General features: G+C 49.9%; 1 protein-coding gene across 1 annotated transcript in view; it reads right to left on the reverse strand.

The window, feature by feature from the left end:
* The window catches only part of LMF2 (lipase maturation factor 2), a 144759-nt gene that overhangs the window by 86095 nt on the left and 36651 nt on the right, over window positions 1-22013 (reverse strand). Inside the window, exons 3-7 of the mRNA XM_078677880.1 lie at window positions 20806-20834; window positions 19387-19583; window positions 17364-17542; window positions 15764-15902; window positions 12150-12284 (exon numbers count right to left, since the gene is read on the reverse strand). Coding sequence (XP_078534006.1) covers window positions 12150-12284; window positions 15764-15902; window positions 17364-17542; window positions 19387-19583; window positions 20806-20834 — 679 coding nt within the window. The remainder of the gene's footprint in view (window positions 1-12149; window positions 12285-15763; window positions 15903-17363; window positions 17543-19386; window positions 19584-20805; window positions 20835-22013) is intronic.

Below are 22013 nucleotides of genomic sequence, written 5' to 3' on the forward strand. Positions count from 1 at the left end.
ATCAAATGACGTCCTATGACCACATGAAGGCCGCCCTCCTCAGCCGATATGGGCTTACGCCCGAAATGTACCGCCAGAGGTTCCGCAACTGCACCCGGATCCCAGGTACAACTTGGTTGGAGTACGTAAACTATTTCAGCCGAGCCTTCGAGGGGTGGATCAAGGGTAACAACGTAACCACCTACGAACAACTCTTCAATCTCATTGTGTGGGAGCACCTCTCCAACAACTGTTTCGTCGAGCTCAGGCAGCACCTCCTCGACAGTAAATTGACTGAATCACGGCAGCTCGCCACCGAGGCGGACCGGTGGGAGAGCACCCGAGTGGCCCGGAGTGGGCCGAATGAGCAGAACAGATCCAACCAAGGTTATCATCGTCGAGGAGGAGGAGGAGGAGGAGGAGGAGGAGGAGGAGGACCGGGCCGGGGAAGAGACGCTGTCCCGGTCACGCCCGCTAACACCACCCCGCTCCCAGCCGGCCGGGGAAACCCCCCGATGCGACCGGGGTTCCGAGCCAACGTTACGTGTCACCGATGCCAGCGAGTCGGCCACTACGCCAGTGACCCGACCTGCCCGAAGAACCCGGCTCCCGGGCCCCGCCAGGTGGCGGCCGCCGCCCTAGGAGAAGAACAAGTCTCCGAAGACACTGAAGCATACGAGTCGGAACAGTTCGAGTGGGAACCTGCCGCCATGACCCTGGCCTGCCTAGGGGGAAGAGACATGGTCCCGCGGACTCCCCTGCCAGCCAACACTCGGAAGTACAGCCAATGGGTGAGCATAAATGGGCGCAAGGCCGAAGCCCTGCGTGACACCGGGGCCAGTGTGACGGCCGTCCGCTGTCACCTGGTGACCCCAGAACAAATCCTGCCAAACGTTCTTTGCCCCGTCCGATCGGCAGACAATTCGGAGAGCCTGTGTCGGATGGCCTGCGTCCCCTTCGAATGGGGAGGAGTGTCCGGCATGCTAAAAGTAACTGTCCGTGACGATGCCCCCGTGGACTGCCTCCTGGGGAACGATCTCGAGAGCTCCCCGTGGGCAGCTGTTGAAAGAGAGCATCTGGGGATGTTGGGCCTCCCGGACTGGGCGTGTGTGACCACCCGGTCCATGGCCACCCGCACCATCCCTAGACCGGAAGAACCCGAATGGTCAGCACCTCCTCCCCCGATCGCTCCCAAAGACGACTCCATCCATACCGGCCACCCGGAACCAACCCCAGAGGGGTCCGCACAGCCCCCCGAGCTTCCCGACCTGGCTCAGTGGCGTCAAGAAGGGGGGCCCACCCAAGAACAATTCCGGCAGGAGCAAAAGACCTGTCCCTCCCTCGAGGGACTGCGACAGCAAGCGCTCGCCCAGGGCCAAGGAGACACCACCGGGGCCCACTGGGTTTATTGGGACAATGATCTCTTGTACAGCTAGCAGAAAATCGCAGAGCTGGGGGCCGGTCGAGTGCTGGTGGTGCCCCTCCACTTCAGAGACTTCCTGTTGAACTTGGCCCATGATGTCCCCCTGGGCACCTGGGGCAAGACAAAACCTACCACCGCCTGGTGACTCACTTTTTTTGGCCCAAAATGAGGAATGACGTCTCCAACCACTGCCGGTCCTGCCCGACCTGCCAGGCCAGCGGGAAGAGCGGCCGCAAACTCAAGGCACCCCTACAACCATTCCCCGTGGTGACCACCCCGTTCGAAAGGGTGGGAATAGACATTGTGGGGCCCCTGGACCCCCGAACAGCACAAGGGCATCACTTCATCCTGGTCCTGGTGGACCATGCCACCCGCTATCCTGAAGCGGTCCCCCTTCGTACTATAACAGCCCCAGTAGTGGGTCGAGCCTTAATGGGGATCTTTTCTCGAGTGGGCTTCCCCCGGGAAGTCATCAGCGACAGGGGTACGAACTTTATTTCAAAGTATATGAAATCCCTCTGGCAGCAGTGCGGGGTCACTTACCGATTCACAACCCCCTATCACCCCCAGGATAACGGACTGGTCGAGCGGTTCAACCGCACTCTCAAGGGGATGATCATGGGGCTAGAAGAACCCCTACGCCGCCAGTGGGACGTGCTCCTACCGTGCCTCCTCTTCGCCTACCGAGAAGTCCCCCAGAAGTCCCTCGGCTTCAGCCCCTTCGAACTCCTGTACGGACACCCCGTTCGCGGGCCTCTCAGCCTCGTGAAGGAGGGATGGGAAATGGCCCCCCTAAAAAGCCCCTCCAGACGTCTACAAGTACCTCCTGACCCTCCGCAATCAGACCCGGAAATTCAGGGAGATCGCCAAAGCCAATCTTGAGGCCAGTCAAGAGGACATGAAGAAGTGGTACGATCAACATGCCTCCTCCATCGAGTTTGAACCGGGTCAGCAGGTATGGGTGATGTCCCCCATCGAACCGTGTGCCTTGCAGGACAAATGGACAGGGCCCTTCAAGGTGATCAAGCGCAAGAGTCCCGTCACCTATCTCATCGACCTGGAGTCCCCCCGGAACCCCCTCCGGGTTCTCCACGCCAACAGACTCAAACCCCACTTCGTGCGCTCAGAGCTCAGCCTGCTGATGGCTACCGACAGTGGCGCAGAAGGAGACTCCGAGCCCCTCCCTGACCTACTGAGGACCCGTGAAAGAGATGGTTCGGTGGACGGGGTCCGACTCTCCGAGGCCCTGACCCCAGAGCAGCGTCAAGATTGTCGGGCCCTCCTGCTGCCGTTCGCAAACCTGTTCTCCCTCGCACCCGGAGTCACCTCCTGGTGCCTGCACGACGTGGACACTGGGGACAGTCCTCCTGTCCGACACCGGGCGTACCGAGTACCGGATCGGGTACGTACATGCATCCAAGAAGAAGTCTCCAAGATGCTCGCCCTCGGGGTCATCGAACCTTCGGACAGTCCCTGGGCCAGCCCGGTCGTCCTGGTCCCCAAGGCCGCGGCCCCGGGCACCACACTTGAGCTCCGATTCTGCATCGACTATCGGGGTCTGAACGCGGTCACCCGAACCGACGCTCACCCGATCCCCCGAGCAGATGAACTAGTCGACCGCATGGGGGTAGCCCGCTACCTAAGCATCTTCGACCTAACAGCGGGCTACTGGCAGATCGGCCTCACCCCCAAGGCCCAAGAACGTTCCGCTTTCTCCACCCCGGATGGGCACTACCATTTCAGAGTGATGCCATTCGGCATGAAGAACGCTCCAGCCACTTTTCAAAGACTGGTGAACCAGGTATTGGCGGGCCTCGAGGAATTCAGCGCCGCCTACCTGGACGACATCGCGGTATACAGCCGCCACTGGACAGACCACCTCCACCACCTCCGAGAGGTCCTGCAGGCCCTCCAACAGGCCGGCCTCACCATAAAGGCCAGCAAGTGCCAAATCGGCCAGGGGTCCGTAACCTACCTCGGACACCAAGTGGGGAGCGGTCTGGTGGCCCCCCTCCAACTCAAGGTAGCTGCCATTCAGTCCTGGCAACCCCCCGAAACACAAACCGAGGTCCGAGCCTTCCTGGGGCTCACCGGATACTACCGGCGGTTCGTGAAGGACTATGGCAGCATTGTGGGGCCCCTCACGGAACTCACGTCAAAGAACCACCCAAAAAGAGTCAACTGGACTCCCGACTGTCAAGCGGCCTTCGAGAAGCTGAAGGCCGCCATGTGCACCGCTCCTGTGCTCCAGGCCCCCGACTACAGCCGCGAGTTCATCGTTCAGACCGATGCCTCCGACCATGGTATTGGGGCCGTCCTCTCCCAACTGAACCCCGAAGGAATCGACCAACCAGTGGCATTCATCAGCAGACGCCTACTGCCCCGAGAACAGCGCTGGAGCACCATTGAGCGAGAGGCCTTCGCAGTAGTATGGGCCCTCAAGAAGCTCCGGCCTTACCTCTTCGGAACCCACTCCTGGGTACAAACAGATCATCGGCCCCTGCAATGGCTCATGCAAATGCGGGGGGAGAACCCCAAACTATTGCGATGGTCCATCTCCCTGCAGGGGATGGACTTCACGGTAGAGCATCGCCCTGGTCAAGACCACGCCAACGCGGACGGCCTGTCCCGCTTTTTCCGCCTCGACGAGGAAAGTCCCCAAGAGGATGGGTGACTCTCCCCGCCTTCAGCTGGGGGGGGACGCATGTTGGACAGGCCCCATGAAGGGCTCGCTCCCTCCCCGCATGACAGGGCCCTGGTACCGGCCTTCCAGGTACTACCCGCAGAAGCAACCCCCAACCCGTCCCCCATGGGACGTCTGCTCCTGGGAATCCCTGTGTCCCTGGCCTGGGCCACCGTCAGCACCCTTGCCCGGACCAGCCGCCATCTTAGACACTGCGCCACGAGGCCGCATGGCCTCAGCTTGACCCCAACCCCGGGCCTGGCCAGGTCCCGACATCCCGGCACCACCATCCACCCAGGAGGTGAACGGACCACTTGGCAGGTCAATGGGAGTAAGAAGTGTCGATGGCTCTCTCCCGCCAGGTGCCGATCACCCCCAGCCTCCTCGGGCGCTGGCTCCACCCCCCTGCTGGGTGTCTGGACTCCCTCATCCCGGACCTCCCGACCTCCAAGAGCGAGGGTCCGGACATCAAAGAGTGCCAGACCTATAACTGAGGCAGCCCCAGAACAGGAAGGCAGTTGTATCCTGGAGTCGAGAGACACCGCGACGAACTCATCCTTGACGGACTGCCGGCGCTGCCGCAGCCCTGCCTTGTGAACTATTGTCCTGCCTGCTGGCGCTGCCGCGGCCTTCTGCAACCTTCATCCTCGTGGGACCTGCTGGCGCTGCCGCGGCCCGTTGTAACCTTCATCCTCGTGGGACCTGCTGGCGCTGCCGCGGCCCGTTGTAACCTTCATCCTCGTTGGGACCTGCTGGCGCTGCCGCGGCCCGTTGCCACCTACGACCTCTTCGGGACCTGCTGGCGCTGCCGCGGTCTGACCCGTCCGAACACCGAGCTCGAGGATTGTGAGCTATCACCGTTCCACCGCCGTACCTTCGGGTACCAAGACTGTCCCGCTACCCCCTTCCCTAATAGAGACTAGAATTGAGAGGATCATCGTGTCCTGATCTCATTGTATCATACTACCTTACTTCAAGAACTGCCTATAAAAGGTGTTAATCTGATCTTCGTGTGGTGTCCATCTGTGGGGGGGGAAGTTACTTGTCTGTACGATCGCTGGAGACGGCCCTCACCGGAGGCCTCTCCCCTTGTGCTCGGCCGACCCTCCAGGTCCCCGTCTAACACCCCTGGAAGAAGGCAATTGATATGCCGAAATGCATTGGGAAAGCTAAACTGTTTGTTGGAAAAGTCAAAATGTTTGCTCATGAATGAAAACGGATAATGATGATTTCAACATCCATGAGATAATAACATGATGAAATAAAACGTCTACTTTCAAATTTGATAAACCATTGCATGAAGTTCATTAAACCTTCTATATAGAAGGACTCATTGGAGCCCGGGGGACACACCCCAGATTTATGGGGGCACAACCATAAGAGCTAGAAGCAAAACTGTCTTCACGAGAAGCGACTCCAATTCTAAAATACAACTCTGCAGTCACAGGACTCAACGAGATGTCAGAATTATACCATCTCTAAATGCACCCTTTCACATTAAGATGGATGACCCAATGGACAAACATAAGGACATGAAAACTTGAACTACATGGACCACAATACATCAGCTTTAACACACCATCACACATATGGCCTGCAAAGTCTGGCAGGACATCCAATAATATATACTAACTTCAACTCCCAGGCTCCTATTCGATTTAGGCCATAAAACATTTATCTTCTGATTGGTGAATTAACGACGATGTCATACTTTTTCATAAAACCATTAGTATACCTTCTTTGAAAAGTGGTTTAAATGAACGAGAACGAATAGTTTTCTTACCTGTCGGTGTAGTTTTGCAGCTTGAAGATCTTTCAGGATTCACTATGCTGTGCATTATTCCGCGGTCTTGTGGTTGGGTCCGGATTCGTAGTCTTTTCCTTGTTTTTTTTTTTTTTTTTGTAGCCCAGGTGGGCGTCGGCGTCACACCCCTTTGGGTGTATTTCCGGTGACGTCGGCATGCTTCCTGCGGAAGCTCCCACTCTTGGGCGCCATCTTCGGGTTCTTTTTTTCCGTGTTTCTTTCGTTTCCGAAGTAATGGCAATGTTCTATTCAGGTGATATGTTCCCGCTTTGTACCTTCAAAGTATTCTCCACTTATTCTATTTCCACCTCTTCTCTCTCCAGCCTCATCTTTCTGGCGGAGGTGGGTGGTTCGCTAGTGAATCCAGAAAGATCTTCAAGCTGCAAAACTACACCGACAGGTAAGAAAACTATTCGTTCTGGATTCACTATGCTGTGCATAGATTTTGTAGCGGTTTCTCATCTCTGTGGCGGTTGGGTGGAAGATGAGCGTTGGGTATTTAATATGTGCTGTAGCACCTTCTGTCCAACTTGAGCTTCCTTGTTCATCTGTATGTCCACACAGTAGTGCTTCGTGAACGTGTGCACCGAAGCCCATGTTGCCGCCAGGCATATGTCTTGTATGGGTGTGTTAGCCAGGAAGGCTATTGTAGCACCCTTTTTCCTAGTGGAGTGGGCACGTGTCCCCTCTGCTAGCTCTTGTCCTGCACGCTTGTGGCAGAGTTGAATTGTCTGTGCGATCCATCGTGCAATGGTCTTTTTGGTTACTGCTTTTCCCATGTAACTGTTGGCGAATGACACAAAGAGCTGTTTTGTTTTCCTGTGTCCCTTCGTCCTCTCAATGTAGTGCATGACTGCCCTTCTGGCGTCCAGGGTGTGCAGAGCTCGCTCTGCGGCCGTTGTTGGTTTTTGGAAAAAACTCGGTATCTGTATAGACTGGTTCATGTGAAATTTAGATACCACCTTCGGCATGAAGTGTGGGTCAGTCCTCATCACAACCCTATCATTGTGTATTTGTATGTAGGGTTCTTGTAGCGTCAGAGCCTGAAGCTCGCTTACTCTGCGTAAGGAGATTATTGCAACCAGGAAAGCTGTTTTCATAGTTAGCATCTTTAAGGACGCCTTGTGGAGCGGTTCAAAGGGCTCCTTCATGAGTTCCGTTAGGACTATGTTCAAGTTCCATGCAGGTGGCGGCACCCGCTTGGGTGGTGCGATCCTTTTCGCGCCTTCTAGGAATCTCTTCACCACCTGTGATGTGAAGAAACTCCTGCAAGTTTCTCCCCTTGTGTAGGCGACTATCGCTGCCAAGTGAACTCTCAATGAGGATGAGCTAAGGTTCTTCTCTAGCAAGTGCGTCAGGTACTTTAGCACTGTGGAGTCCTTCTTCATTTTATTGAAAAGTTTTTCTTGTCTGCACCATATTGTGAACCTTTTCCATTTCGCAACATAGCACTTCCGAGTGCTAGGCCTTCTTGCCTCCCGCAGGACCTTCAGGGTACTTTCTGGCAATCTTAAATGTGCGAACTCTATGTCCTCAGGAGCCACGCTACTAGGCCCATGCTCTCTGGCTCTGGGTGTAGCACCTCTCCGTTCTGCATGGAGAGTAGGTCTTTCCTCCTGCTGAATCTGTGGGGTGCACACTGTGTCATCTCCATGATCTGCGAGTACCATGTCTGCCTCGCCCACTGTGGTGCGACCAGTATCAGTGTCATGTTGCTCGCTCTGCACTTGCTCAGTACTCTGTGCATCAGTGGTATCGGGGGAAAGGCGTAGGCAAATGTCCTTGACCAATCTATCCATAGGGCATTCCCTAGTGACCCTTCCTCGGGCTGCCTGGATGCGAAGTTTTGGCATTTTGCATTCTGGCGTGTGGCAAACAGGTCCACCGATGGAGTTCCCCATCTGTCGAATAGGTGCCTTGTCTCCTGAGCATTGAGCTCCCACTCGTGGGATGCCGATGTCTGCCTGCTGAGCCAGTCTGCTTGTATGTTGTCCTTCCCTGGCAGGTGTATGGCTAGCAGGTCTATCTTGAGAGGGATGGCCCATCTCCATATCTCCTGCGCCAGCGTTGAAAGCGGGGCTGACTGTGTGCCCCCCTGCTTGTTGATGTAGAACATCGCAGTGATATTGTCTGTTTGTATCAACACCTTGTGTTTGTACAGTCTTGTTTGAAAGGCTTTCAGTGCAAGGAAGATTGTCTTCAATTCTAAGTAATTGATGTGCTTTGTCGCATCTGTTGGTGTCCACAGTCCCCTCACCTTGAGCTCCTCCATGTGAGCGCCCCATCCCTTCAGGGATGCGTCTGTGGTGATGGTCACTGTTGGCGTTGGGGGCGTTAGAGGCTTTCCCCTTGCTATGTTCTCCATGGTCCACCATGTCATCTCCTTCTGCACTGCGTGCGTTACAACCACTAGATCCTCCCAACTGCCTGTAGCTTGTGACCATTGCTCCTGTAGCCATTCTTTAATGGGTTTCATGTGGAGTCGTACATTCGGTACCAGGTGGATGCATGATGCCATCATCCCCATGATCTTGCTCGCAGTCCTCACTGTCCGAGCTTGTCCGAGCTTGTCCCTTCCGGTAGAGGCGAGTTTCCTTCACCAGCGCCCTCGCCCTCTTCTCGCTGGGGAACACCTTGCCCTGTAAGGTGTTGATCTGTGCTCCCAGGAAGATCTTCACTTGTTCTGGCTCCATTGATTTCTTCCAATGGATGGAGAACCCCAGGTTTATGAGCGTGCTCGTCACTATGTGCGTGCAGCTTGCATTTCTGGTATGAGTTTGCTTTCACCAGCCAGTCGTCCAGGTAAGGGTATACGTGTATTCCTTGCCTTCGTAGGTGCGCTGCGACTGCTGCGAGGCACTTTGTGAAGACCCTTGGTGCTGACTTTAGTCCGAAGGCCAGTGTCGTGAACTGGTAGTGGCTTTCTCCGATGGTGAACCTGAGCATGTGCTTGTGCTTTCTGTTCATTGGAATGTGCAGGTATGCGTCTTTGAGGTCTATTGTGACCATGAAGTCCCCGATCTGCAATTGTGGTAGCACCTCTTGCAGGGAGGTCATTTTGAATTTTTGCGTGCTTATGAATTTGTTCATGAACCGTAAGTCGAGAATGGGTCTCATTGTCTAATCTACTTTTGGTACCAGGAAGTACGTTGAGTATACTCCTGTGTTTCTTTCCTTGAAGGGTACCCGTTCTATGGCCTCCTTCCGCAGGAGTTCCTTTGCCTCCTCCTGCAGACACTGCAGCTGCTTGCCTGCTAGTGGCTTTCTTTTTGGTTTTCTGCTTGTTGGTCTCCCCTCCAACTCTATGCAGTATCCGAATTGGATAATGTTGAGGATCCATTTGTCTGATGTGATTTCTCTCCACTCTCGGAGGTGAAATCTTAATCTTCCTCCCACTGGTGTCATGTGGTCGTAGGTGTCTAGTTTGTCTTGACCCATCTGTACGTGCTGCCCCCTGGGATCTTTTTTTTGGGCGGGCACACGGAGTTTTTTGAAGTCACTTAGAGGTGGGCTGCTGCCCCCCTCTTCTATTTTGTCCCCGTCCATTTCTCCCTCGAAAGGACTGGCCTCTTTGTTGGTACTGCCAGGACTGCTTCTGCTGACCATGCTGAGTCTGCGAGTCTGCCTGGTGCGTTTGCTGGAAAGCCTGGTGTGATGTACCTGGCTGGTTTCCGCTTCTCCCGCCGGGCCTCCGTGACGGGGTGCCCCTCTTGTTCCCTCTGAACTGCAATGCTCCCATGGATCTTGCGGTTTCGTTATCTTTTTTCAGTTGACTGAGCGTTTCATCAACTGTTGTTTCGAAAAGCGTGTAGCCGTTGAACGGTGTGTTCAGGATGCTGTGTTGCACCTCCGGTTTGAAACCGGATATCCTGAGCCAGGCGTGCCTCCTTTCCGTGACGATCATGAGCCTGCTGGCGGTGTCTGCCCCATCCAGGGCCGTCTTAAGGCAAGAATTTGCCGCATTTTTTCCCTCTTCAACCAGCTTTTCGGCCTTCTGCCTGGCATCCTGGGGCAAGTCCTTCACCAACTGCCCTAGCCCCTCCATGATTTAGTACATGTGCCTGTTTATCAGGGCGTTGGAATGAGCCAGGCGCCAGTGGGTCACGGCATTCCGTTCGATCCTTCTGCCCACCAGATCCATCCTTTTGCTCTCCTTACCCGGTGGTGGGCCCGAGGTAGTGGGTACGTTAGCCCTCCTCCTTGCTGTGGCCGTGATAATGGAGTCTGCGGAGACCGTGCCCTGAATGTAGGCCGGGTCCTTTGTGGAATGCTTGTACTTCTCAGTTCTGGGAGTTACTGCCTTGCATGTTGCGGGCTCCCTGAAAAGCTTCCTTCCCCTGAGCCAAGATGCTCTCGAGCATTGGAAGGAACTGGCTCCTCGTTTGTGTTGGGAGCAATGTTTCTAGAAGGAAGTCTGCTTTCTGCTTCTCTTCGTCGAGCTTGAGCTTGAAAGCTGCTGCGGCAGCTTGTATCACCGAGTTGTAGGCCCCGATGTCGTCCAGCGGCGAGGGCCTCGAGGGGTAAGTGTCGACCACCTCCTCCGGGCTGTCGGTGTCGACATCTATGTAATCTACCTCCTGTAGGTCAGAGTGTGTCGAGTCTGCGTCTGTCCTGCTTTCCTCTTCCTCCCCATAGTTGTAACTATCGTAGGGATTCTCGTACTCCTCCTGGTCGTCGATCACCTCGACGTCCTGGTCTTATTCCTCGACGACTTCGGCGATCTGATCCTCCTCCTCGACTGCCTCCACCACCGGTGGCTTGGTCTTGTGAGGGATCGTGAAGGCCTTCATCTTTGCATCAAAATCTTTCTTCCGCTGCATGATGTTCTCCATTTCGGCCTCGAGGAGCCTTCTCTTCTTCTCCATCTCTGCCGCGTGTTCCGCGTCGGCTGGGTCGGCCGTTCTTTTCGGCGGATGGTTCGTCGCCGTACCTTTCGGCGTCGAAGTTTGACGTCGACGTCGGACCCGATCTTGGGTCTCTGGTCGTCGTCGGCAGTTTTGGGTCTGTCTCCCTCGGCGTCGATCGATCCTTTTCGGGGACGATTTTCGACGTTTTCTGCTGATCAGCAGCCCTCGGCGCCGGGGACTCCTTCTCGGAGGATCCGCTGGGCCTGGGAGTACTCGCGGACGCCGCCTTTTTCGGCGTCGGCGCTTTCGGGGTCTTGCCCTCGATTTTTCTAGACTCAGAGTCTCTCGGGTTCTTGGGGGCCGAAGAGTCTCCTACCTTGTCAGAAGTCTTCGTGTAATCGGTCTCTACGACCGTGTAGCTGTCGTCTTCGGCGGCAGCGTTGTCTTCTTCCTCGGAGGACATCCCCAGCTCGTAGAGGGACGGAGTCGGGGCCTTCCCCTGCAGGGTGGCATGTGCTACCCTCTGCCTCTCTCTCACACAAAGGGTCTTTGGGGCGAAGGCGGAAAAGGCGTTGCAGTCTCCGCTTTCGTGGTTCACCGGTAGGCAAAGGTTGCATACCGGGTGCTGGTCCTTCTGCGCGTACTTGTGGTGGCAGTTACGGCAGAACTTGAACGGCGTGTTGTCCATCATCGAGCGTCCAGGGCCTCTCTGGTCGCGTGTTCGTCGATGATCTCGATGAAAAAACGCCTTCTCCTTGCCGGCTTTTCGTCAATGAAGTCCCCTGCAGTCTTCAGATTACTTCTCCTCGTCTTTTCTGTATTTTCTTTCTTCTTTCTCCAAAAATGTCTGGAGCCCAAACGGGAACGATCCAGACCCGACCGCGGAAAAAAAGAATCTGAAGATGGCGCCCAAGAGTGGGAGCTTCCGCAGGAAGCATGCCGACGTCACTGGAAATACACCCAAAGGGGTGTGATGCCGACGCCCACCTGGGCTACAAAAAAACAAAAACAAAGAAAAGACTACGAATCCGGACCCAACCACAAGACCGCGGAATAATGCACAGCATAGTGAATCCAGAAAGATTCACGCTGCAAAACTATATTTATATCGATTTCCCATCAGCTCTTTTTGTTCCCTCAAACTAGCCAATGTAAATATTAGCTAGTCAAAAATCCAAACCATCCCTCTCTGCTTTCCATATCAGTAACTTACTGGATGCCCTTGGAAGAGAACTTCCTGCGGAAAATGTAAATAGAATAGATATCTGCCCACATGGACAAACCTGCATGGTACCCACAAGACTACTACATGAACTCAGAGTAGGATTTAGGTGGCAGAGCGAGATTCTGATCATATTTTTTGTTGCAACATAGGTATTAAAGTGCATGTGCTAGACATTACATAGACTATACCTGGCTTGGATTCGATGTTCTGGTTTTCCCAGTTAATCTTCAGACCAAAGTATCGAGCACTTCCATACAGCAATAAGCAATAGCCAGCAAGTTCCAGGAGAGCATTTAAAACAGACTGCAGGGTTGATGTCCATGCTACAGAGAAGGTATAAGGCACAAACAAGATTCATTTTTGGTAACTGGTTATATCAGCATTCTATTAACTAGACAATAGAAATACAATTTGCAACCCAGCGTTTTTTCTAACCAAGCGGTTGCTCTTCTGTGTACATACTTGTATCCAATAGAAGCATTAAACACACACAAGGCTCTTCAGCATTGGGCCACTGCTGCATCACATAGAACAAGGAAGGGGTTTTGATGCAATTTTCCAGGATCAACTTGGCATAATGCAGCATCCAGGTTCTCCCCACCCACCACCACCCCTACTCAGAGGTATTGTTTTTAATGTTAATGTTACAGGGTATTTTCAGAACGCACGGCTACTCCAGGGAGTGTCCCGGCGCTGTATTGACCCCTTGGCAGAGCGCCGATGAGTTTTGAAGAATCTGTACGCGAAAAAGTAAGTAGTCGGGAAGGCCCAAGTACAGCACGTTGACATAGTCCAGCCTTGACGCAATATGGGCTTGGATCACTGTTTTTCTGTGCAGGATAGGAAGCAAGGGGAGGACATTCTTCATTTTTAATAGACCAAAACAGGTGCCGGCTACAGTTTGGAGCTGGGACTTCATGGACACATCAGTGTCCAGTTTCAACCAGAGGTTTTTTACGGTGGCGACTGGGCTTGCTGGGAGGGGGGACAAATTGAGGCCACCATTTACGCCATTCGTCGCCAGGAGTATGTCCAAAGAAAATGATTTCAGACTTAACGGAGTTACAAAGCAGTTGATTATGCCAGAACCAGCCAAACACCTTGGCCAGGCACGTGTTAATTTCATCTCCTCTTAGCGCTTCATCCTTCTCACAGGTAAACAGCAACTGAGTGTCATCAGCGTACGGTATAACTTTTGCCACATGTTCTGCTAGGGGTGCAAGGGGGGGCATATATATGTTGAACAGGTTTGGGCTTAGAACAGAACCCTGTAGCACTCCTACATTCAGTGGAGGAATGGGGGCCGAAAGGGGAGGGGACAAGACTGTTTGCTGACAGCTTTCCAGGAAGGAGGAGAACCACCTAAGAACCGTGCCCCCAATGCCGCAGTCCCCAAGTCTGCAAAGTCCCGAAGATCATGGTGCGCGGTATTGAAAGCCGTTGAGGTCCAACAGTATCAACACTGCCTTGCCTCCTCTATGGAGAGTAGTCTTAGTCGTCTCTGAGACTTTCAGTAAGGCAGTCTCCGTACTAAAGTTGGCTCTAAACCCCGACTGGCTCGGGTGTAGAAGATGGGTTGTCTTAAAGTCAGGATTGGTGACATTCACATACGTCTCCAAAGCCTTGGAGAAGTAGGGCAACAACAATATCGGTCTGTAATTGCTGGCTACCGAGGGAATCTGCTGAGGTTTTTTTTCCCTTTCTTTTTTTTTTTTTAAGCGGGAGGATTTTTCCGTGCTTCCAACTGTCCGGCATCAATCCTTCAGACAGGGATAAGTTCAAGACCCGGTTGACAGCTGGATTCACTACCTCAGCGACGGATGCCAGAGTTTTGGCAGGACAATTTTGAGTGAAGTGGCCATAGCAATAGGTGGAAACTCCGAAAGGGTTTCATCCGAAGTTGGACATTTAGAGGAGGAAATGCCAGTATTGCCCTTGCTTTCCAGGGGCAAATCCCCGAACGAATCCTGAATAGTTTAATTTTTTTTTTTAAATAAATATTGCGCAATATGATTCGTCCATTCATAGGTAGGGGTGAAGGGGCTTTGTATTGCATTGGGGGATGAAAAATCCTTGACAATCCTGAACAATTCGTTACAGCTGTTCAATTTTTGAGGTCAGAATCCCCCCCCCCCCACGAACTTTGGCGTAGTGGGCTTTCAGTGCCAATTTATAGGCGAGTTTGTTCAGAGGATCAAAGTTTTTCCTCCATAGTCGTTCCAGACATTCACACACACTTTTGCTTTTCCTTAGTGCCTCAGTAAACTATGGGGCCGAGGCTCTACCGTATTTGGCAGCTCGGGTTTTGGGCGGGGCTAGTTGCATAGTCCATTCCTGGAGCCAGCTTTCCAGTGAAAGCGCATCATGCTCTAAGATGCCTTTGGCGGGTATGGGATGTAGGCTAAGTGTAGCAGCTAGAGGCTCTGGTGTTATCTGCTCGAAAGGTCTAAAGCTTCTGGCCAACACGGTAGTTTGTCTATCCTAAAGGTGAGCAGAAATTGGTCTGACCAGATACTAGGAGAGGGAACAGCTGTTTCCATCCTAGTTGTTGAGAAGATCTGGTCCAAGATATGGCCCTTTTCATGAGTGGGGAGAGAGACATAGGAGTCAGGTGGAAGATACAAAGGGATTCGCACAACTTTATAGACTCGGGTCGGTAGCTTGGTCTAGATGTATATTAAAATCCCCAAGAATCAGGCACGGACTATACTTGGATGCAATAGGGGAGATAGCATGGCCAAGGGACTCCAGGAACCTTCCAGCCGACCCTGGTGGTCGGTATATTTTCTCACCCGCAATAGACTGGTGGTGCAGAAACCGTCAGATGGAAACCTTGGTCCTGCGCCCCCTCCAACTCTGCCATAGGTAATGGTAGGCAGTAGAGGGAGTTTGTATGTATAATCGCCACAACCCCCGCCCCTACCACCAGGTCGGTCCTTCCTAATTATCATATACACCGGAGGAATGGCCAAAAAGCGATGAGTTGGAACAGACATTAAGCCATGTCTCTGTGACAAACATGATATCAGGCTTTGTCTCAATGAGGAGGTCAAAGAGCTGAAGCTTGTGTTTTTTTTATGGATCTCGAATTCAGGAGGGCTGCCTCCAAGTTATCCCCTTTCACAGCATTCTGCGAGGGTGGAGTGCGCACAGCGAAGTCTCTCCCTCTTAAGCTACAACCCGCGCCGTGTTGTGGATGGGCGCTCCATTTATAATCATTGCAGGAGAGTGGGTCTGCATCAACAGAGTAAAGTGGGAGCGGCAGCTCACACACCTACCAATCGTTAATAGGCTTTCTTTACTGTATTTTTACCGATGATTATGTGAACAAGCGTTACCTGATGGAAATCCAGCAGCATTTCCAGTGCCGGTCGCCTCTGGGATGTAGACGGGCTTGCCTTCGGTGCGACCGCTGCGCGCTTGCGCAGCATCCCTTTTTATGTGCCCCAATTCAACCACTAGACCTCAACCCAAGCGAAGATGGCGGCCAGGGAGTGTCGGTCAGGAAAAGACCGGGTTTGAATCCAGCCAGCCCCAGAGGATTCACATTTCAATTCCCCACACAGCACAATAATGACAAGGTATAAAAAGTCCTAAAATCAATTTTAAATAGTATATCTACATAAAATACCAGTTCTGTGCAAAAACGCTATTTCAGTTTGGAGGACAGGAACAGAGAAGCTGTCAACAAAACAGATGAACAACAAAGCTGAAGTAATATGTACAGATAGGTCCAACAGAGATATGGGTTGGCTATAAAAAGACACCCTGGAAATTAAATCAGACGGACAAAGTTACTTACAGCTTGAGGTTTTCTTCTTGCTGCGACCCAACCAGAACCCCACATGCTCATCGTCCAGAAGTGAGAAGCACAGTACAATGGTCAGCAAGTTGAAGAAGTTGTAGTTCCCAGTTATGATGATCAAGAACTGAAGCAAAACCTATAAAACAAATGATAAAAATCATAACTTTACACTTTAAACATCAATTGACTGCACTAGACAAATATCTGATCAAGGAGAAAGGTCTTAGGTGCCTTCTTAAAAGCTCCCATGACAATCAAACCTGTTGCACACACTAAACATGCTTGCTATGCAGAGAACAGCTGAACGGCAATCTCCTCATACCTCCAACCCAAAATTATCCCTCAACTGTGAAATTCTAATTTGTCTGATGCGCAGGCTAGAAAACATAACTCCAATTTCATACTCCACTACAAGCACAAGAGCCACATGGATGGACTGACTAAGAACACCAGGCACTCCCGCTGGAAAAAAAGCAATGTGAAGCAGCTCATAAGTCACCAAACTATCAAGTAATGAATCAATCACATAATTTAACTATGCCTACAGAACTATGCCTACTGTACTATGCTTTGACATGTATCCCATTGTGCTCAGCACAAAGTCCATATGTATCACTAAAACAAAACTAGGTTATAGGTTTACTGTACTGTTGACCAGTTCAAAGGGCTAACATTTGGAACACACTAACAGAATAGGAATGATTCACAACCATTGGCCATTCCGGAAAACATTAAAGACCTGACTCTTACTGAACACACAACTATTATAAATGTTTACATAATTGCAAAGTATCAGCTTGTGAGACCATGTCTATTCCTGCACCGTTCAACATACTTTGTTGCTTTGCAGAGATGCAGCACCATATTATGAGGATATCCCTAAACTTCCTTTATCCAATGCATCCCATACAGATCTAACTACAACATATGCCCTAACCAACCATGCATCCTAAAAGGCTGATGAGGAATTTCAGAGTATGACACTATATGAATGCTACAAAACCATAAAGAGTATAGAGTCAGTGAAACATTATCAGGACTATGTTTGGCCATTATGCCATGTCACACCTGTCAATCTGACCACACTATAAGGGGTGGTAAAATCCAGATCTTCTCAGCAAAGGTGGAAAAAAGCATTGGGTGTCATCACAAGCAGGAACGAAGGACAATAGAAAAAAGCCATTGAGAACATAGTGAAAATGACTGCGGTGGTCAAAGGTTCACACTATGGACAACCTTCTCAGACTACAGTTTGCTCTGAAATATTTTGTAGTCTAGATTTCAATAGTTCTGACAAACTCAGATTTTAAAACATGAAAATAGTGTAGGCAAAAAGGCTGTCTGCATCTCAGTATGAAATTGCAAAAACATGACTATCACCAAACATAGGTCGTCGTAATATAAATCAATACATGTACAGACAAGTCTAAGCCACAGGAGAGAGCTTGAACTGCCAACATGTATGGTGTTGAATCGCAATTTGCCTTCTTGGGTTGATCAGCAACAAGTACATGGACTAGGGCATTATTTAGATTATTAATAAGATTTTCCCCACATCTAACCCATCCAAATCAATGTGGAGGTCAAAGAATCACACCTGGGAATAAAAGGAGAAGATCCTCAGGCGGCGAACAGGAACAAAGAACAGAAGGGGGATGGCAATTTCGATCACATAAGTGGCAACAACTGAGAACTTCTGGAACCAAACAGGGAACTGATGAGCGTACCAGGCAGCCGGTGTTGGGATACACTGTGTTTCGTAGTGGTAGGTCAGCGCTGGAAGAGGAGATAAAGATTAGAAAGATAGAGATGAATGTTTCAGGATACACTGATCTTGTTTCATAGTGATGGCTCAGGGACAGTCTGTCCAAGATCACTGTAGACTGGGTTTGGTAATGAACAGTCAACACTGAAGTAGAAAAAAGAACAAAGTAGGCAAGCAGAGATATACGGTATGTGGGAAATCAGATACATGAACTTAATCACATCAAAGCAGTTGGTCAGGAGGAACATCAGACAAGGGTCAGAATAAGGCTATTAAAATGAGAGAAGAAAAAAAAATCTAACAGGATGGTAAAACTGGGCTGTAGGGGCTATTTTTTGGGGTCCAAAGTCAAAGAGGTTTTGGGCAATAAGTGTTAGAGTTTACCATTGGCGTTCTGGCGCCACAACACTCCAGCAACCAAACCGAATGAGAATGAATCTCTTCAGGGACAGAGGATCAACCCCAAATATGAATATAAATCCCTTGCACTGTGACAAATGGCCAATTATCACTGGGTATGCTTTGGGTTTCCTCGGGTAAATGGAAAAGGCATTCACTCTAAAACAGGCACTAGAAAAGCCAATCTGACTGGTCCCAAATAAATAAAAAAAAAATGGCAGACTGGTCAGGAGGATGCAGATGCATGTGCCAGAGGTTCTTTCAGAATGTGCCTCGTTTGAGAAAACCCATCTGAGACGGCTTTTTGAAGTACACTTACACACACACACACACACACACGCGCGCACCTTGCAATGGGGTTTCTCAAACAAAACAAAATCCAAAAAGGACATTGGTGTGTCAGCAAAATGTAGCAATTCTTTAATTTCCATGTGCTTTTTTGTTTAATTTATTATTTTAAGACAGCCAACTACCACAACTTCCAGCCTTGACCAACTGGACGATTGAGAGAAATGTGGACATGGATGATGCATTGAATTATCCCAACATTGAAGCGAAATAAGTGGCTAAGAATTACAAATGAGTCTTGCTTGGCGCTTGCTGCAAGATTCTTTATTTGAGAGAACAGACAATGTCAGAAGGTGAAATGTTTGACCAGGGCAGCACGCTTTGGTATATCAGATCTTCGGCCCCAACTTGGCCTGAAATCTCAGCCAAGATCCAGTTTACCTCAAATTGATATCTTTCAACCGTGCTTTTCCATTTGCCATAAAGTTAAAAGAAATGTATCTCAGGTTTCCCTTATTCATTGTTGAGTATGTGTCTTTTTGCTCATTAAATTTTTCTGAACTGTTTTGTGAATTTTGTGTTTTCTTGCTGCTTGGGTAATGGATACTAGGGGTTCAGCAGAGTTTCAGGGAAACTAGTGTCAAAGAGTAATCAAGGTGGGTCTATAAAGTCAGTAAAGCTTTCCCCTCTGTGCCAAATAAAGAATCCACATTCTGACAGAAAAAGCAAAGCCTTTCAGAAACATGCAGAGGAATTTCGGACCAATTAGGTCAGACATGTAACTTGAGAACAAGAACAGATACCCTGGTTATTAGCAAAGCGTCGCATATGATAAAAGGATGAGAACAGAGTACAAAATCCCTACAACAGTGTGGATAAAGTATTAACAGAAGGACAATAGATGGTGAACACAAAGGCAGAATACATCACAAGTCTACAAGCCCACCTGCCAACAAGGGAAAACCCATTCTTCCATCCTCACACAATAATCCCTACTCTAGCACCATCAACCCTCCTTCACGGTCTCCTGCTCCATGAAAACTGCAAAGATGCTCTATTATGCTCATCTGCCACATCCACCTGCAACCAAAACTCAGGATTCCCCACACCCTATCGTCCCCACACTTTTTTCATCTCCCCTCCCAGAGCACAACCAGGAACTCCTCACCTGTCAGTCCCCACCAAGTGGGGCAGCGACTGGTTAGTTTCACTACCCCAGAGGCGAACATGAGTCGAAAGAGAAGCCAGCGGGCGAGCCAAAATGTTATGTTGTCGTGTGGCCTGGATTGGGTGGTGCGCCACTTCAGCAGGTGGAATGGGGCGATGAGGATTGCAAGGAAGCCAGTCTCGAGTAGCAGGCTGTCCCTAGAGTTCCAGAGCATTAAAAGAGAACACCATAAGTTGGCCCGAGGCATTCCTCACTTAGCACCCTATAATACACTTTGGGAGAAATACTATAAAAACTACAAGTCTATCTCAGAGAGCAATGTCAGTTCACCAAGGGGAAAAGTAACAATACATCAATCTTGTCAGACCACTCCTGCCCTGTCCTAATAAGGTGCATAAAAGAAAGTTAAGTTCTCCACAACCCCAAGAATTTTAAGGAAATAACTGTCAGCCACAAAGCAAAAACTACCCATTTATAATATCAGAATTGCAGGTCTCCTCATAAAATGAAGATACTAAGAAATGCCTTTGAAGCCATCCACAGACAGACAACCTGCCTCTATTCCCATTAGTAAAGGCCACGACATGCATGGATAATAATCAGCCGCTGCTTTCATCGCAGACATAAATGACTTGTCAAATCTTGAGCAGACAATAGCCAGCTATCATATTTTGAATTATTTGCTTAGGTACCCACTCTGTCATGTAAATGCCCACCATTATTCTATGGCCTACAGCCCCATGATGTTATTCTAATCCACAACCCCCCCAATTACACTTCTGCATTTAACCTCATTCTAGTATGTAATTGGAGTTCTGATAGTGAGCTTTCTGCTCATACATATGCAACGGTGTAGTGTTTTAACATAGGATTAATGGAACTGTATGTGTACTGCCTTATGTGTCAAGGGAGATCCACCAGGAGCTGTCAGGACTGACCGAGCTATACATTTAGCACATCCTCTGCTTCCATCAGAATGTGTCTCCATTGACTAATACCAAGAAGACTTTCCACCCTAGCTTTCCCACTGACACAAAAGCTACGACAATATGGAGAACATGAGCTTTCATTCACTCACTTGAAAATCATAAACGAGCAGCTCAAAACAAATATGAAATGAACTGGCATAACATTTTTGTCTTCACAAATATGTTAACTAGGCGAGAGTGGTACGAACCTACACTGTGGCAAAGCTGAGCCATCAACACATACAAACATCGCAGAAATGTCTGGGAAACCTGTTAAATACTCAGAAATGCAAGGTGAGTGGAGACAGGTAAAGTTAAAGAGGTGAATCATTCATCACTAGGAACCCCGTGGAAAATCTAGAAAATCATATCTGGATAATAAGGGGCACGCAAACCACTCTAAACATCTGGGAAATAGGATCATAAGTTAAATGGGAAAGCTGCAGCTTACCACTGGAAATACAGAAACACCTGTCCAACCTGCAAAGAAAGACAGAAAATTAATATGGACGTAGACCATTATTTAGCTCCCAATCCTGTAAACACATACTGAAAGGAGGCCAAAAAAACAAAACTAGCTACTCCAGGGAAAATGTATCAGTATCTCCGGACAGTCCAGATGATTGTTTATTTTTAAATAGAGGTCCTGGTTTTTTGGGAGAAATGTCAGGTCATCATGCAAGCAGAGTTGAAAGGTACGCTCTCCTTTCCACAAGAGCCACTAAAGTCTGAAATAATTTAAGCAATGTATCGGTTTCTGCCCGGCAACTCAGGAGGGCATGCTCCCAGCTGAGAGACAAAGTGGAGAGGGGTGGGCAGAGGGGTGCAGGGTGAAGATCCTGCCATTTCTAATGTGCATATATCTATGCCCTTGTAAGTGTTTGTGTTATTTGCACATATTTACAAACCCTAGTGTGTGTGTAATGGGATAGCCAGATATAGTATGGCGAAAGACTTTTGTCCTACTCTTATGTCGGACCTGTTCCGATTTGTGCTTCTCAAAATATGTTTACCATAGGTAATGGGTATATTAAGAAAGCGTATTAAAGTAGGCTGCTATTTCAATAGGTTCAAATTAGTGTTTCATACTGGAGGTGTGAATGGTGGGGTCAAAAATGTATATGACCCCAACACCCTAAGACGCTTGGAGCAACAGGTCAAGATTAAAGACCACCAACTATAGTTCTGTACATCAGAACAGCATGGCGCCCTGAAGGCCAGGAGTAAATGGCATGGCCAGTCTCTAACAAAGGTCCTTAGACTTAAATAGTGCCTTTGCTGGAACTCACAAGTGAGGTGTATTGACACCTCAGGTTAGGACTCCGGTGCACTAAGATTCGAGCATGGTTCTAATACAGGAATATTGGGGTGCAGTGTGTGAAGGGAGACCACTAGCAAAAAAAGTTACGTTGATTTTCTAAAGGAAGTGCAATTGCAGGTAACAAATGACGTGCACTGGATGGGGTGCATGACAGTAACATTACTGGACTGATGCAGATTCTACAGCAGTAAAGGAGGCAAGGGACTGTCACAATTCCACGGGGTGGTGCGGGGCAACTGGGACAGTACAATATTAACGGAGAGTAAATTCAAGCTTGAGGTTTGAACATACAGAGACAGGAAGGGGAAGCTACCATTCTGGAATGGGGTGTACCATCA

This window comes from Lissotriton helveticus, chromosome 1_1, assembly GCF_964261635.1.
Source record: "Lissotriton helveticus chromosome 1_1, aLisHel1.1, whole genome shotgun sequence".
NCBI lineage: Eukaryota > Metazoa > Chordata > Amphibia > Caudata > Salamandridae > Lissotriton > Lissotriton helveticus.